The sequence below is a fragment of the Eimeria tenella genome, genomic scaffold (assembly GCF_000499545.2).
Source record: "Eimeria tenella Houghton genomic scaffold, Eth_scaff62, whole genome shotgun sequence".
NCBI classification, from domain to species: Eukaryota; Apicomplexa; class Conoidasida; order Eucoccidiorida; family Eimeriidae; genus Eimeria; species Eimeria tenella.
Window position 1 is genome coordinate 159,067 of NW_013543428.1, and position 17,492 is coordinate 176,558.

Consider the following 17,492-nt stretch of genomic DNA (forward strand, 5'->3'; position numbering starts at 1 on the left):
GCCCCACGCTCCAGCCCCTGCGGCGGCAAAGCGCAGGGGCAGGGACCCCCTAGCCCTTCTCTGTCTTACAAGAAACTACTTAATCAATGCAACGCCGTCCTGGAGGCCCTTACAAAGGAGAATCAAAACATAGATATAATTCAGGCGAGCCTTTCAAAGTGAGACGGTCAAAGTCTAGTCTGCAAGGCTGTCAAAAATAAGTTGCCGGTGCAGGCAGGCAAAGAAATAAGCAAACGTACAGCTGTAATTGTGCGCGTATGGGTACAAGGACGAACACGTAGCGAGTAGGCGTATACTGCATACAGGAACTGTAAGTTTATTCGCACATTCTCAGTACTTAGAAACGAGCAGGTTACCTGAAAGCAGATATCTTAGTCCAGTAACGTGTGTAAGCACATCATTGCAGTGTTATGACCCCGCTCCTACCGTCAGCTGCTCTCTTGTGCTGGAAACGGATTTCGTTTCACGAAGCAGATATAGAGAGAAATGAAATTTACTTTTTCGGGCACATTTCAAGGGCACACGGCAGGGGTGCTGGCGCAATGTATAACTAGCCACAGTTAGCCACAAGCAGCCCGTTAATGCACTAACTGCAGCCTTTCTTCCTAGGCATTGTGACGAGTGAATTTCCTTTAAAAAAGGGGAAGGGAGAAGGAAAAGACACAGAAAGTAACGGAGAGACAAAGGCAGAAGCAAGTAGACAGAAAGCGCCAGAGGTGTCTCAGTCTGGATGCAGGGGCTGTATTTTGCATGCGTGTAGCAGCGACTGTGAATATACGTCAGCACTTTATTCGCCTCTTCTTTCAGCGATAACGGAACAGAAGAATGATATTGTAATGGAGAAATACAAGTAAATGCTTGCCTATGATCTTGGCGTGTCTCAGAGATATCTCTGCAACCTCTGCAGCCTTTGTTTGTCAACTGGCTGACCGAGTTCTCTGCGAACAGCAACTGCTGCAGCCAGTAGTGAACTCTTTCCTGCGGCAGTGCCGCTCGGGTCCTACGCAGGGTCACCAACACATGTACAGCCTGCTTGTATATATGGCCACTTTCCTCTTGCCCGAGATAGGGATCGAAGCTTTTGCTGGATTTGTCCGAGTCAGTGCGGATCTCCCCCGAGGTCTCTGCAAGACTAAACATAGGCTCGAAAGCAGCAATAAGAAGCGAGACAAGCAAATATAGCACACACTGGAGCCGCGATACAGACTGAAATATGGGGAAACACTAAGACACACAGAGAACAACGTAGAGGGTAATAACCCGTGCACGAAGCGCAGAGGCACCACAGGAGCAGGAAGTCTTTTAAAGATATGGAAAGAAGAGATAGCTAAGACATGAAGCAGACTGGAAACAGGCTAAGCAAATACAAGGATAACAGTGCGTGAAATCCCGCACGGAGAAGGAAGCACAAGCGCAGGTAGTCAAAGGATCAAACGGACAAAGTAGCGGACAGACGTGAACTTCCATCAGTGTTGGGTTTGTTCCTTCAGGGATATGGAAATCCCTCAGTGATGTTATCTCTCCTGGATTTTTTGTTTGACGAGGATAGCCTCCGACGCCATGTCCTTCCAGCCTGGCAGCTTTGCTACGATACAGAATACATAGAGTGTACAATTTTTCCAAAGATTAAACGGTCCCAACAGGCATCCTATTCACTTCTGTGCGCCCTCAAGAGGCTGGCAGAAACATCCAAGAAGCGTCAGGGGACCCCAGAGGTCCCGAGGTCTTGGAGAAGCGCGGGGGGCTCCTCCGCATCTAAAAGCCCTAGAGTTAATGGCCCCCAGCAAGGGAAGACGAGCGGCTGCAAGGCAGCATGGGGAAAAAAGAGCCCAAAGGGCAGAGTCGTCCTGTACGTGGACAAAGGGGCCACTGGCGACTGTTCTTCGGCGGCCCCTGAGGGGCCTGCAGGCCCCAGAGGGGCCCTGCGCAGGCGCCACACAACGCCTTTAGCCGGGTCATCTCAGCTGATCCTCGACAAGTGCAAGGAAAACATGAAACAGAGAAAGGCTACTTGTGTCCTCTCCCTCTCGAGGCCCAATCTGGTTTCATCACGCTTCTCAGGGGACGAAAAACCAATTGCAAAACGGAGCGAAGACAAAGTTGGTACTCCTCAGAAGCTCGAGGGTGCAGCGGCAGCAGACGCTGCTCCCGCTGCCCGTGAAGTGCTCATAGCTGCAGAAGCCCCACCTCTCGAGGATAAAGGTCTTTCTTTTCCAGACAACAAGAGCGCAGCGGACATAGCCATGGAAACGGGTGAAGCAAACGAGGCACCGAAAGTGTCAACAGAAGACGAAGTCGAATCGGCGCCAGCTGCCGACTCAAACAAAGAGCAGCAGCGGCAATTGCAGATGCAAGCGGTGAAGGGCATATCCAAGGAGGCCTCAGGAAGGTCAAGTTTGAAGGTTACAGGTGATACGCAGCGGTGGCTGTTTTATTCAAATTAGGGGCGAATTAATATCCAGCTCACATCAGGACACAAAAGCCAGTCTGTTTGTTCAAAGCGTACTCCTTGTTTGTGGCTGCGTCCGTTCTTCTCGTTTTCTGGGCGTTCCTGTATGTTTTACGTTACGTCTGTTCATTACTAATGCGCTTTTTATTAATCAAGGCAAAGAACAATGCCCGCATCCGTGGCTCTACCTTAGTGTTTGACTGTTTTACAGTAAGCTTTTTCTTTGCAGTTCCCAAGCCCTTCGTTTTTATGACGGCGAGAAGACCAACCAATTTGGCCTCTTTGCGTCTGCAGGCCGAAGAAAAATTCAAATCGACGCACCTCTTTAGGCGTGAGCTTCGTCACTGCCTTTTCTTTCATTTTTGCCTGTTTGTTTCTGCGTGTCCTGTGGAATGCCTATTTTATCCCCCCTAAGTCTTACATTGCTTCCGGGTCGTTATCGCTTTTGCTGTCCATTTGCTTTTGCCCCTAACTGTGTATTTGGCCTTGCATTAGTAGCAAGGCTCATGTTTTTGTCTTTCCGTAGGCATATTTGCTTCTGCTGACATACATTCATGTCTTGCATGGCAGTGCTTACATGTGTTCACACCTGAGCATGTATAGTTATGTGAAGATGCAAAATGGCGTTAATACGACTCCTCACAATAGTGAAGTTTTCATAAATATGAAAGTATTGTTGGTTGTGTGGAGGTTCATAAATGCCTTAATGTAAGTACTCACAGAATTTTTCATGTAGATAAGCACGCCACGCTTGTATGCTCGCCGTCGCAGCTAAAATTGTCTCTTCTCTTCCTTCTTTTCTCCACCGCCGGCCGCAACAATCCGTCAGACACACAACAGCGTCTCTAAGACGAGCTGAGAGGCTGCTTTTGCTACAGGTACACCCCTAAACAGAACACAGCAGAGCCCTGCGTGTGATGCCCTCTACCCTGATCGCTGAACTATAGACCGTGAAATACCAGACCCAAAGCGCCAGCTACTGGCCAAAGGCACAAACTTTGGAGCCAGAGCTGCAAGGCATTACGCAGAGAGTAAGACATGCCACAGTGAACCACGGATATCAAGGCTATGAGGCTCTCGCTATCAGACACAGCAGTTTAGGGCTTAGAGCGTGCAGGCGGAGAGGCGCGGAAAGGAAGAGGAATCACTTTGGTCTTTCGGAGGAAGCCGCTCTTTGGAGAATCTAAAAGACATGCAGAGAAACGAAGTTGATGATGAAAAAATGAAGCTAGTAGCAATTAGAAAAGCAAGAGCGAGGATATCAAGGTGCTGCTTTTGCTGGTGCTGCTTCTGAGCCACTGCTGCGGGTGCTCCTACTGCATCCCATGCACACAACCGCTACTACTGTTGCTCATGCTGTGGCCGCTGCTGTTCCTGCGAGTGCTTGGCTGCAGCTGCTGCTGTTGTGGCTGTTGTCCTTGCAGCCTCCTCGGTTGCTGCAGATGGCGTTACCAGTAGTGCCACTGATAGTGATTGTAGTTGGACACTCTCACTGCCGTAAATTTGCGTGGGTTCGGAAGTTTCGTCCCAAATGCATCTGCGTGAGTGTGCTGCGCTCAGGGATCGCGCTTTGCGTGCTGCTGTTCTTGCTCGGCAGAGAAAGGCTGCAGAGGCTCGTAAAGAGAGGCAAACAGAGACGGACTGGCTGTCAGCACGAAAAGAAGAGGAAGTGAACAAACTGCGGCAGCTCCCGGTCAAGCGACAGGCCACACGATCTCAACTCCAGGACAACACCAGAAAAGCACTCCTGGAGGTACGACCAAACAAAGCATGCGGTAGCATAAGCACTTGCATAAATGTATGCAGATTCAGGCACAAAGACAACATGGGATGCAAAAACAGAAGGAGACATAGAGACGAAAGGAGAGCGCAAAGTGCTTTCATTTATTGCAGCATCTGTGTGTGCGTTTGCTCTTGCAATAAGTACAAAGATGTGCCTATGGGTTACTCTGATGGATTTTGTGTGTTTCATTGGCCTCTCCACTATGGGAGCAGCTGCTCGACAGAAGAACAGTCCGCGCAGAGCAAGTACGGAGAGAAAGACAAGAATTGCGCAGGGCACTGCTCAAGTAAGCAAGCATTTGCTGCTGCGTCTGCTGCTGCTACTGCCTTTACTGCTGCGGCTGCGCGACCTTCTGGCGCTGCTGCTGTCGCAAAGCACTTGCTGTTTCTTTTGATTTTCTTGAAGCCGCTGGATCAGCTTCTGTTTTTGTAGCACCTTTGAACACTCAACCCATCAGCAGAGTCACTGTTTCTGCTGTGCTGCTATAGTAGCTGATGCTGCAGTCACCGCTTTTACTGTTATTTGCTGTTGCTGCAGGCAGTCTATGGATACGGCTGTGAAGAAGCGCATGGCTGCCTCCCAGCTACGGGAGTTGACTCGCGCGTCATCAATCATCGCTGAAATGAAAAGAGCAGCAAGACTACGGGTTCGCAAGGATCAAACCACTTCAGGCAACAGCAGCACCGACGCTGCGTTCCTTGGCTCAATGTCACTTTTGGAGACTCGCATCCGCGCCGTCATAATGAAGGTTAGAAAATAAAACAGGATGCTGCAAAAAGACACCTTTCTTCCCGTGCGGTCGTAATGAAGACAAGGAAAAAAAGAGAAGATGCTGCGGGCCGACAATTTAGTTCAACGTTCGTTTTTGTCTCGTGCTGCTGCAGCTGCTGTAGCTGCTGTAGTTGCTACAGCTGCTCCAGCTGCTACAGCTGTTGCTGCTCCAGCTGCTACAGCTGTTGCAGCAGCAGCTGTCGCTGTTGCCCTTGCTGCTGTTTCGCGTACAACGCCTCTGTGACAATCTTTGCACGCCTGTACTTGTATTACTGCTGCAGCGCAAAGCAGCGGAAGCCCTTGAGCAACGGCGCAACAAAATGATGGAAGAACGACAAAAAAAATGGGAAGCTCTGAGGAAGGCAGCAGAGAGAGTAGCGAAGTACGTATACAGCTCTAGGAAAAGAGATGAAGCGGCAAGCCAACTATTTCTGTGGCCGTCAAACAAACAAAACGTGGCGCTGCTGCCACAACAGCAGCGTTAGCAACACTAGCGACAACAGCAGCCGCAGGGAACTCCTGTTATGCTCTCAGTGCAAAGGCAGTGCTCCGCGAAGCAGCAGAGGCCAATAGGGAGAGGCGCGCAGAGGAGATGCGGAGGGCCAAAGAGGCAGAGAGATTAGCAGCAGGCGCTGCCGCACTCAGAGCTTCAAAATGGGTCAGCAACGCACAGCCCCGTAGTAGTAGCAACAGCATGAACAGTAGAAGCCCCAAAGTTTAGTACGCGTAACAGCATGCGCGGCAGGCACAGTAGCAGAGGCTGCAAAGGTAGATGCAGCAAGTGCGTGACTGATAGGAGCACTGAGAAAAGCAGGCGAATTCATAGCGGCAAGCGCAATAACAGCAACACGAGCACTATTAGCAGCAGGAGCAGCTGTTACAATGTGAGGCCAGGGCAACGGAAACAGCAGGAAACGTGGCGGTGGGCACAGCAGCAGCAGCAAAAGTAGCCACCGAGTTAAGCAAGAAACCTCATGACAGGCATGACTCGTTTTCTGTGAGGTTCGCCTTTGCAGCTGCTGGAGAAAAAAGCAGGGCAGATTAAAAGACAAGCTGCCCTCCAGCAGGTAGACAGATGAGTATTGGGGGTTTAAGGTTTACAACGAAGAATAAAGGGCCAGGAGTACAGTGTATAGTCGGTCATGTTTGCGCTTTTTTCCAGACACGCCCTGAACTGTTGCGAATGTTCACTTCAACAGTAAACGAGAAAAGACTTGTGGTGTGGGGTCTAGGGTCGACGATTAAGAGCTCGTTTTGTGCTGTTTGTTTCTCGGCCAGGAACAAATAGAGAGACAGATAAGTTACGAGTACACACAGGGCACCAAGCGACTGGCAGAGCAAGCAGGTGAGGGCGGCATTCAGTGGTATGAACTAGCAGCTTTCCTATTTACTACTGCAGTGTCCTACACCATTAATTCTAGCATCGGCATGGGTTTATTTTAACTCAACCTTTCTGCAGTGGCGCGCTGTTGATGCACTGCAGTGAGGCAGCAACTGGTCAAAGGCATGGAGAGAGCGGCATTGGCAAGACAGCAACAGAGACTCGCAGAGGAAGTCAGCAGGGCCACTGGTCACCACTGCACAGACAGAATTACATACAGATAGACACGAACAGATAGCAGTAACAGTACTGGCAGATCCAAGGCTAGGCAGTGGGACAAAGTGATAAGGAGGCGTACAGTTACCTAGACAGGCAGACGAATAGAGTAGGAGGGAGAAAAAAAGAACATTATAAGGAGGAAGTGACTAAAGGCAAAAGGAAAAGCAAGATGAAGCACAGCAGAGATGCCAACAGCAAATAAGAAAGGCACGTAGGCGGAGAGGCTCACACCAGAACAGCCGCGCTTGTGAAGAGGCTAAAGCAGTGAGAGACAATCGAAACATAGGCGGAGATACTGAAACAAAGGGAAGGAAATAAACACTGTTATTGGGTGCTGCAGGCAGCGCTGCTGCGGGTTAATAAGAGAGAAAAAAGTCAGCGCGACGCCGCGAAGGCTGCAGAATGCTCTGCCAGGTTTGAACGCCGTCGGGCACAAGACGAAATAGTAGAGGCAGCCAGGGTCGCCATGCAAACTTTTTTGGTAACTAAAGAACAAGTTGCCCCATGGCACATCGTTAAGGCCAAAGACTTTAATACTTTGGATGTAGCGTCTGCAACTGAGTGTTCAAGTTCTGTGCTGTAGAAATGGTACTTGGGCTTAGGTTACACAGTCCACAATTTTAGACTAAGGCGTTTGACCCAAGGTCTCGTCTTGAACGGCCAGGCCTTGAGTATGTTCGATTGTGTGCGAGCTTTAATTGTAGCCCTGGATCACCCGAGTTGATTTTCACGGCTTAGAAATAAGGGTTTATTGTCTGAAGCTGAAGGGTTGGAAAGTGGGGATTAGATTATTTTTTCAGGACAAAGAAGCACGGCGTAAGAGAGAGGCAGCTGCGGCCATACGTCAACACGAGCGGGAACGGGCTGCACTGCTGCGCCTTCCTGACGCTAAGCCCGTGTGCTCGACGAAGTGAAGAGTTTAGCATTCGGAGTTTAGGGCTTAGCATCTCTGGTAGATTTTGCCCATTTTCTCTGTCGACATAAACATGATAATCTAACGCTGTAAGACTTCGCACTCAATTGCGAGGAACAATGATCAAGTATGGGCTTCCAGGAAAAACGAAACTCTGCATTTTCTCAAAGGTGTAGGTAGCCAGACTTTAGCTGCAAGGACTCAGAGGCCTTCACAGGGGGACAGCTGCACGATACGAAGACCAAACACTGCGATTTGATGTCTACAACTCGTAGAACCGAGTTAACAAAATGAACATATTCAGTCCGCTCTGCAAGGGCTTCGAGCCGTTGAGAAGATGGACGACGAGGGTATCGATCCCTCTACCTCTCGCATGCTAAGCGAGCGCTCTACCATTTGAGCTAGACGCCCTCGGCAAGGTCACTCTTCCCAGAGATATTAGCACAAAACGCGTCCTTAGCAGGCCACGGCAAAAGCATAAGATGGCTTACCTGCTAGCTGCGATTCACAGCAAGTGGATGCGGCTAAAGGAAACATTCTGCTTGGCGTGTAAAAACAGTATATAAGGAAGCGAAAGTAACAAGTGCATTAAGCTTGGCGTGAAAAAGGGGATCGATGGAAGATTGAAGTGGACGACGAGGGTATTGATCCCTCTACCTCTCCCATGCTAAGCGAGCGGTCCACCATGTGAGCTAGACGCCCTCAACGAGGTCACTCCTCCCCAAAACTCTAGCGTGCAGAGTGCTGCCTTGGCAGCCGCCACGGCTACCATATACGAAGGCCTACGAAGTGTATTCAGTGTGGCGTGAAAACAAGGATCGCTGGAACTGTAAAGTGGACGACAAGGGTATCGATCCCTCTACCTCTCGCATGCTAAGCGAGCGCTCTACCATTTGAGCTAGACGCCCTCGACAAGGTCACTCCTCCCAAAAGCTTCAGCACGCAAAATGTAGCTTTGGTGGGCGCTATGGCGACAGCAGACAAAGAAATGGCTTCTACGGATGCGGCTCAAGGAAACAAAGACAATTAGTTTGAAGCGAAAATATTGAAGCTTCAAGCATAAGTAGCGCCTAGAGGCCATGAAAAGTGGACGACGAGGGTATCGATCCCTCTACCTCTCGCATGCTAAGCGAGCGCTCTACCATTTGAGCTAGACGCCCCCGACGAGGTCACTCCTCACACACATAAATACACAATTGCACATCAATGATCCATATACTTTTTTATTACCCCATGACGTAGTTACTTTGATCAGTCTAAATATCCGGATTTTTTCGTGTATGTTCACCTTGTTGATGTTGTGCATATATACGCGAATCTACTTGTTTAACTGCACCTACGCCTACTTTACTGCTCGCAGATTCACATGGATATTTGACGGCCGAAAGCGGCTTAAGCTACCCATCGTACATTTTCGTGTCTGCCTGTATTCACGGTCTAGCTTCCTCTGGCACCTACGTTCTTTACGCATTAGTGCTTTGAGCTTGCCAAGCCATAGTGCCATATTACAGCGTTTGCCGCCTATTGTCTTTTAGCTGCGCAGCTATTGCTCGTCAAACGTATGCCTGTAAAGATATCTAGTTATGTCTGCTTTACTTCCTTTTGAGCCGTCCTGCCAACTCCTACAAAGGGTAGTCACTGCAGCAATGCCCTTCTCGGGGAACTCTCCCCGCCAGTACTTTTCGTGAAAACCGACGTTCCGACATCCAACCTTGGGTAGGCCGTTTTAAACATGGCTAACAGCTACACTGCATGCAGGGGCTGGACATGATGTCTTTCCGGCCGGCCCCTGTATGCAGTGTAACAGTCACAATACCGTGCTTCTGAGCTGGAACTGAAGAGAGCTAAACACAGCAGCTCAATCATGCTGACAAAGGACCAGCATTTTCATATGGAAATAAACGATAAGTAGCCAGAAACAAAGACGAACGTAAAGAGGGTCACTTTTGCTAGAAAATGAACCTAGATACACCTTGAACGGTAGCGGCCACATTGCATTTGCCGTGCTGAAGTTTCATCGTTTTCACACAAAGAATATGCGATAACAAGGAGAAAAGGGGCCTGACAGAATCTTTTTGTTAGAGGGCCATCAGGTACTACTGCATGCAAAATATACTCTGTCATTTTCTGCTCCTGCCGTTTGCACTGAATTGATCCATAGCGGGTATCTTTGGACACTTTTTGTTTTCTGTAGAGTAAAATATCTGTGTTACTGCATCTAGTGTGCGCTTAACTGCCTGCTGTCAAGTCCTTCTGCAACTGTATGCATCGGCGAGTATGTTGTTTCGAAAAAAGGTGACCCACAGAAGGGCGTCTAGCTCAAATGGTAGAGCGCTCGCTTAGCATGCGAGAGGTAGAGGGATCGATACCCTCGTCGTCCACTCCTGGTGTTGAACATGTTTCATTTATGCACAAAACTGTTTGCAGAGGAAGCACAGGACAGATCTGATAGCTGATGCATTGTGAGCGACCCCCTGCGCTGCTGATGCAGCCCCGTCGCTTCTTTCAAAGACTTTCTTATTGTCATTACTTCTACAAATTGTCTTTCTTTCGCTAGTGCTGCTGCCACTCATTTCCCACAAAAGACTGCGGCTCTCTTACAAGTGCATCGAGGGCACTCGATGCACTTGTAGGAGAGCCGCAGTCTGTAGCGACGACGGCGTGGTTTCACTACCTGCAAACGAGGCCACCAGCCCTCCACCTCTCGACTGCTTAGCGGGCGCTCCAGCATTTGGGCAAAATACCATACCTGAATGATTTGTTTTTATATGTAAATGCGACAAGACAAACTGTCTTGCATAAACTATTCGAGTATGTGCGGGCAATTCTACTGGTGAAAACAAGTAGCCCGTCTCAGTGTCCTACGGAACTGTATATGGCCATAATTGCCCGCAACTCTATGTGTGTGTTGTGACTGTCCCAAGCCAAAGCACTACAAAGTGACCACCCTTAAATGTAGAAACACACCAACACTCACCCCGAGGCCTTCACTCTTCACTGTAATGTAAATTGCCCGAAATTCTCTAGGTTATCTACCGTTTAAAGCTGGTTTGTTTTATCCTGAGCTTATATGTCAAATGTTGTTATAGTTATCGCACTGTGGCTAGCAAGGAGGGGAGCCGAGTGGGGGCGTCTAGCTCAAATGGTAGAGCGCTCGCTTAGCATGCGAGAGGTAGAGGGATCGATACCCTCGTCGTCCATACTTCTAAAGCGCATCGATTGCTTTTCCTGAACTTTTCGCCTGTAAAAAATACAAATATAAAACAGTTGTCCTTTAAAAATTTCAGCTTCTGCATTTTCTGAGAGTGGAATGGGCAGTAGTCCATTATGCCAACCTCTGGGGCCTCTGTCCAGCCACTGCATGCGTCAAAGTCTGGAGTTGGTAGGCTTTTCTCTCGGCAGAACGGCAAACACAACCACGGTTTCCGTTTAGTTACAAATTAAATTAAGGAACAAAAGGTGAATTTTTTCTTATTTCACTCACATCCCCCTTTTTTGCTGCGGCGGCGCCAGCTGCAGCCCACGTTTGCCCCTGAGGAGAATACTTGCGGCTAACCGGCATTTCTGTCTTGCCTGTATCGATATATCTCGTCAGTGGGGCTGCGAGTCCGTGACCTGTGAAGCCAGACCGGTCCCAGGAGGGGCTCATTCCCGCCGCTGCTACCGTTGCTGCCATAGCTGCGGGTTGCTACGAAGCGTGTCTTTGAAAAGAGCACCGAAGATGGCGTTTGCTGGGGCCTCGCGGGCCTTCTGCAGCTGTGCAGGAAGGAGCCTCTTGAGGTGGTCAGTTAGCCACAGAGAAGTCGCATTGTTTGTTTCTTGCCTGCCGCTTCCTATCAAGGCTGTACAGGTGTTTCCCATCAGCCACAGATCTAAATGTCCGCGCGAAGATGGGCGCAATGGTCTGCTGCTTTCGTAGTGTACAGACGGCTGCATGCGCTGCAGATTATCCGCGCTGCTGAGTGCCATCTTTGGGGCTTGTTAAGTGGGGATGTGCGCAGGTCAGCAGTGGACCTCAGCCTGTCAAGAACTCGTTTCCTCTCGAAGGTGCGTTTCTTCTGTTCTCTCATTTGTGCTGCTGCTGCTCCCTTGCGTTCTGCCTTTCTGTCAGTGTGTGTGTCTTCGTGCCAGGTCTTTGTCGCCGTAAGCCTCTGCCTGTCCCCGCTTCCTTTGCCTGCCTGTGTCGCACTTATCTTCACTTCTGTCTTTACCTCTTTTTCTTCTTGTGCTTCCTTTGTTGCATGTGCTGCCGCCGCTCCTTTGGCAGCCTCTCTTCACCGTTTGTGGATGGCCAGTGTGTGAATTCATCCATCTGCTCCCCTCCTGATCAATGCACTTATTTTCCCACCTTTGAAGTTCATTTGCGTTTCTTGCAGGGCCCTGCAGCCTGCTCGTTGCTGCCTTCCAGGGCAGCCGCAGCAGCATGCTTCAGCAGCAGCTCCAGGGCCCCCTTGGGAGGCTCGCCTGGGGGCCCCCTTCAGGGGGCCCCCCAGGGGCCTCGCGGACTCCAAGGGGGACTGCCCGGCCACAGCGAAGGAGAGCCTGTTCTCTCACTTGCTGCTCCGCCGAGGCGCACTCGTCCGGGTCTGTTTCCATCTGTGTTCGCTATAGAGTTTCTGGCGCCTTTGAAAATGGTCAATTTTGCCATTCAGTATCTTTTGTCTTTCCGCTTTTACTTCATATTCATGGCCCGCACCACTTTCCAGGTGAGGGCTCAGACCGAGGCAGCCAGCCCCCAGAGTCCGCGCCACAGGCTTTCAGTCACTGCAGAAATGGGGCAGAGGCTTCTGCATGCAGAGGCTTATGAGGGGGCACAAGAGTTCAGCGAGGCTAGGCACTTTTGCCCAGGGGGAGGTTTGAGGGTTTAAGACCCAGGGGTTCTGTTTGTTTGCATGTGTAGGCTGTGCGCCCTTTGCTGGCGTTTAGCGTGTTTGGCGAGGTGATGAAGATGGTCTTGGCCACGATGAGCTCCAGTTTGTTTTCTTTCCTCTTTTCGTTCGTGCTCGCCTTTGAGGTCCTCTACTTCTTTCTGCAGTGCTACATCAGCTACACTTTCCTTACCATGTTCTTCACCGTCATGTTTTAGTTGCTTTCATGGAAACCCTAAGCTGCGGGCATTGAAGCGTGCGCAGGCGCGTGCGTGCATAGCTGCATGCATTCGTGATGGTACGGGAACCCCCTGGGGGCTTCTTTGGGAGGCCACAGGGGCGGTTTTTGGAGGGACGTGAACGGCCGCTGTTGCAGCAGATGCAGCAGCAGCTGCTGCTGCAGAGACTTGCAGGCAGCTGCATTCACTGTTTTCACTCTACTGCTTTTTCGTTGCTCTGCTGGTCCGTAGCCCTCCAGCCAAAGTGAGAACTAAAAGACACCGAAGTTTTTAGAACGTAGCGTTTGAGGTCCAGGGCTTTACAATAGCCAACACACAAGGTAGCTAAATATACGTAATTATCTTTGCTGCACACCAGAGACATGAGGAACAAGGGGTTCCTGCTGCAGCAAGCTGCTCCACATTCGTAGGTGTGAACCTGGGCTCTAGTTGGCTGTTCAACACGCAGGTGCTGCTGCCGCCGCAGCTCCCGCTGCGGCTACTTTGCTGGTCCGCTGTTGCTGCTGCACTCGCCCTGCCCAACTCTAGCTCATTACTTCAGAGCCCCCAGCTGCCTGCTTGCAGCTGCTGGGAGCGCCTCAGCTCACTGGGGCTACTGCGCGAAGCTGCTGCAGGAGGGTTGGTCACCTGCTGCTGGTACTGTTGTAGCGGAACTTCCGCCACTGTCTGGGGTTGGCCCCCCAAAGTGTGCATATGTAGGCTTTGCACGGGAGTGCTTGGGACTAGCGTGAACGCCTCAGTGGCTCCTTGCTCGTTGCTGCTGCTGCCGCCGCATAATGCCGCTGCTTCCCATTGCTACTTCCTGGCACTATTTTCTGGTGCGCTCAGCCGCTAGTGCTCACGATGCTGCCAACTAGTAGATCGTGTACAAACGTTTGAACACAGCCTTGTGACGAAAGAGTAACTTTAATGCTACGGCAAACAGGAGGAAGTAGAAACGGTGACCCAGCAATTGCTGCTATGGGTGCTGCTGCTGGTGGCCCCGTCACTGCCAGGTACGTGCCAGCTCGCCCTACCGGTCTCTCTCTGGCCGCCTCACTGCAGCAGCAGCCTACGCAGGCAGCGGCAGCAGACTGTGCATTCTTAATATGTGCCACAGGGGAACACCGGTAGAAGGCTTATTTTACGAAGAACAAAGAGAAGCCCAAACCTGATGTAAGAGGGCGGGGCCTCCGCGTCAAGCTCTGTAACGCCCTAGAGGCGACCTCTGATGTTTGAATGCGAGGCGCCTTTAAGGGAGCCCAAACTTCGGTGGGCATACATGTGTAGACGGGAGCCTACCCCTGAACCAGTGTACGTCCCTTTTGGGGGCCTCAGGAGTAATAGTACGAACCACCAAGACAGTTCTCACGCAGGTCAATAAGGTCTTCGCATACGGTGAGCCTTATAAGGGCTACTATGGGCCCTTCTGTAGGACCTCAGATTAGCTGGTCGCGGGACCATTGACATGGTCCTTATGCTACCCTCTTCATAAATACAGAAGAACCTCAAGGCACGTCCCTGTGGGCGTCTCAGTCTGTCTTAAAGGCTCTCAAGACAGATTTCTGGAGGCACCGAAGACGCTCACTGGGGGCATCCGTTGCCCCCGATCGCGCTGATGTGTGAATGCATGTTGCAAGTGCTCAGAGCAGGCGCCTGCGCAGCCCCCCTGCTAAGTTTGCTAGTTCAGGGGGCCTTAATGCCATCTATATATCTCCCTGGGGTAAGGAAAGGATGCTCGAGCAGCTGTGCCGCTGTCCATCTTTTGCAAGGATCAATCTGGAGCATTTTTGAGACGAAGTCGACAAACAGGTCATCGCTGCAGCGCAGGCGCTGGCGGAGGCTGGTGCGTTTGGGGATGAAGAAACGAATGACGCGGCTGTTGTTGCTGCTGCCGCTGCCGCTGGTGCCGCTGGGATGCCTTGGGCTGCCGCCTTGCCTGGATCGCAGGTGGTCCTGCACAAGGTTCAGCAGCGTGTCTTCTGGGGGCCTCATGTCCAGGCTGACGGAGGGTTGCTGCTGCATGCTGTTGCTCTGCTGCTTAAATTCCTGCGCATTTGAAATATGATCTATGAAGGAGTACAGGAAACCCTCAGGGTCCAGCAGTTGGTGCTTCACGGGGCTGCTACGGGCCATGTAGCTGGGGAGGGGCCCCAAGAGGCCCACCATCTTGGCCAGCAGAGAAGGGACAGTATAGCAGCCCAGCAGCATGTCTCCAGTCCAGAGTTCGTACACTATGCACCCCAGACTCCATATGTCTATTTGTTGACAGTAAGGCAACTCCAAAAGCACCTCGGGAGCACGGTAGGAGCGCGACTGCGTGTACACAACGAGCTCATCACTGGTGAAACAGCAATTGCCGAAGTCTATCACCTTCACCCTAAAGAGGTCCAACAGGTCGGACTCGAATCCGCTGCTGCCGCCGCTGTTGCTGTGCGCGTTGGTCATTGTTGCTTGCGGCTGTGGCTGTCTTTGGAGCTGCTGCTTGCGCTTCTGCGCCTTCGCCAGCGGCCCCGTGAATACCGCCAGGATATTCTCCGGCTTGAGGTCTCCGTGTATGATGTGCAGCTGGTGTATGAACTTGAGGGCCAGCAGCACATCTCTCGCGGCAATTTGGATGCGGCCCAAGGACCAAAAGGAGGGCTCCCTGTGCCTTTTCAAAACCGTGCTGAAGGTGTACAGATCCTCATCTAGCAACTCCGTCACCAACACTACGTGGCCGCTCACGTACATGTAGTCCAGAAGTCTCAGGAAACGGTACTCGTCGGGGTCCCCATTAGCCAGAAGCAAGCGCAAGACAGACGCCTCGTCAAGCGATTGATCCAGAAACTCCTTTTCGTTCTTCATCACCTGCAGCAGCAGCAGCAACAGCCGCAGAGGTAGCAGGGCTGATGGCAGGGGCCCCAACAGCAAGCGCAGGGGTTCCAGATACAGCGGCTGCACCGGAAACACTGGAAGAAGCAAAATGTAGGCAGCACCAGCTCGCAGCTGATGAACTCTCCGTGGCCGCTGCTGCTGTTGGCGCTGTTGCCGATACAGCGTAGTCGTTCTGCAGCTGCAAGAGGCTGCCTGCTGCTGCAGCAGCAGCAGCAGATCTGAATCAAAGTAAAGGCGAAAAAGGCAGTTGCTGCTTCTCACCTTAAGGCAAACTCGTTGCCCTGTACATTCGTCTATGCCCTGAAGACAGCGCGAGAACGCGGCCGCTCCCACCTGCAAGAAACAGCGCCACAGCCGGATCTTTAAGCTCAGAAACCCCTATGTGAAGTTTAGGAGCTTCACACAGCTAGAAAAGCAGCAACAGGTTTCAATATTTGGAGCAGCCGCACCAGCGGGAGCAGCCACATCAGCAACAGCAACAACAGCAGCAACAGAAGCAGCGAGAACTCCAGCAGAAGCCAAGGCTGTAGCGGCCGTACCTCATGCTGCACCCTGTATCTGCCAGCTAAAAGGGCCCCTGAGGGCAGGACCATTTCCTTGTGGGGATCGGCTCCCGTGCTGTTTCTTTTGAAAATAACCTTCAAGCTAAAGCAGTCATACACCACCGACTCGTCTGCAGCAGAAGCCCCCGGAGGGGTCCCCAAGCCTCTGCGAAGGCACCTCACGCGGCACTGCCTGGGGTACGCAGGGTCTGGGGAAGGAGGATAGCAGGCAAGAGAGAGTGCTGCTGCAGCACGAGCCTGCTGCCGCTGCTGGAAACGCTGTTTGTCTCCGTCGCAGTACGTTTCCTCCCACGTCCTCGCTGCGATGTAGGCCTCCTGCTGCTGCCGCTCAAGCTGCTGCTGCTGCTGCTGAACATCTGCGAGCTTCCCTGCCTCTGCTGCAGCCGCACTCTGCTCTTGCATTCCGCAGCCAGCCAGCTCATCCTCAGATGACACCGCAGGACACTCTTCTGGGGATTTTGCTGCTCCTGGCGCTGTTGCAGCAGCTGCTTTTGCTGCAGGCTGGCTGCTGCAGCTGCTCGGCTGGGCGTCCACGCCATCTCCTAGGCCGAAAATCCTTCCGAACTCTGCTGGAGCTTGTTTCTGCTGCTGCTGCTCTTCCTGCAGCTGGAGTTGCTCTGTGGGCTTCGTCCGTGGCTGCTCTTGCAGCTTCACAGTGTCTGGCTTTTCTGCTGCTGAATCTGCAGGCGGCGCTCCGAAAGTAGGGGGGCCCCCGAATGCCGGTGACGAGGGACGGCTTGTGGCTCTGCTGCCGCGACCGCTGCTGTTGCTGCCGCAACTAGCTTCATCCCCAAGTCTGAACAAGCTATGTTTGTTTGCTGCAGCAGTAGCTGCAGGAGAAAGACTAGCAGCACGAGTTACTGAAGATGGACTCAGCGTTGGCTGCTGCTGCCGCGCCTCCTGCTGCGGCTGTTGCTGTTGCTGCGGTAGTTGACCCTTTTCAGTAGCAGCAGCAGCTGCTGCTGCCGCTGCTGCAGCAGCCATCTCCAGTCTGGCCCCCACAACATCCACTGCAGGCTCCACCCCAAGTGCGAACAAAGGATGCATACCCTCTGAGTGGGGGCCCCCCCACGAGGGGCCCCCCAGCGGCGCCCCACAGAAAGCTGCAAGGAATTCCGCCTGTGTCATATCTACTGGGGTGTAGCCTGGATCTGTGTCTTCCGTGTATTCATCGTTAGCATCATATTCAGGCAAGTAGGCCCCCTCAAGCCACGCCTGGTACTGTCTATTCCCTGCTGCTGCTGCTGCTTCCGCTGCTGCTGCTGCTGCTGCTACTGCGCCCGACGGCGTGCAGCAGCGCGGATTGCCCCGAAACTTGGGAATGAAGCGCGCTGAGGAGGGACCCTGGGCCTGGCCGCAGAGCCTAACAGCATCAGCAGCACGCAGGCAGCCACCCTCAAATGACAGCAGGTGGGGGGTTGACACTGCTGCTGCTGCTGCTGCTGCTGCC

At 52.0% G+C, this 17,492-nt stretch overlaps 3 protein-coding genes across 3 annotated transcripts; 2 read left to right on the plus strand and 1 right to left on the minus strand.

Moving 5' to 3' along the window:
• Positions 1-1,020: 1,020 nt before the first annotated feature.
• On the plus strand, positions 1,021-6,608 carry ETH_00000140 (uncharacterized protein; the record flags this gene model as incomplete). Its single annotated transcript, XM_013377787.1, has 11 exons — positions 1,021-1,098; positions 1,491-2,409; positions 2,661-2,780; positions 3,874-3,946; positions 4,010-4,202; positions 4,445-4,518; positions 4,770-4,980; positions 5,285-5,385; positions 5,538-5,661; positions 6,282-6,348; positions 6,487-6,608. The coding sequence occupies 11 exons, from the start codon at positions 1,021-1,023 to the stop codon at positions 6,606-6,608; spliced, it is 2,082 nt and encodes a 693-aa protein (XP_013233241.1).
• A 4,629-nt stretch (positions 6,609-11,237) lies between these two features.
• Positions 11,238-12,602, plus strand: ETH_00000145 (uncharacterized protein; the record flags this gene model as incomplete). Its single annotated transcript, XM_013377788.1, has 4 exons — positions 11,238-11,299; positions 11,518-11,563; positions 11,893-12,222; positions 12,417-12,602. 4 exons carry the CDS (start codon positions 11,238-11,240, stop codon positions 12,600-12,602), a joined length of 624 nt encoding a protein of 207 aa, XP_013233242.1.
• A 1,686-nt stretch (positions 12,603-14,288) lies between these two features.
• On the minus strand, positions 14,289-17,170 carry ETH_00000150 (CMGC kinase, Dyrk family, putative; the record flags this gene model as incomplete). Its single annotated transcript, XM_013377789.1, has 3 exons — positions 14,289-15,452; positions 15,741-15,812; positions 16,019-17,170. 3 exons carry the CDS (start codon positions 17,168-17,170, stop codon positions 14,289-14,291), a joined length of 2,388 nt encoding a protein of 795 aa, XP_013233243.1.
• Positions 17,171-17,492: the final 322 nt, after the last annotated feature.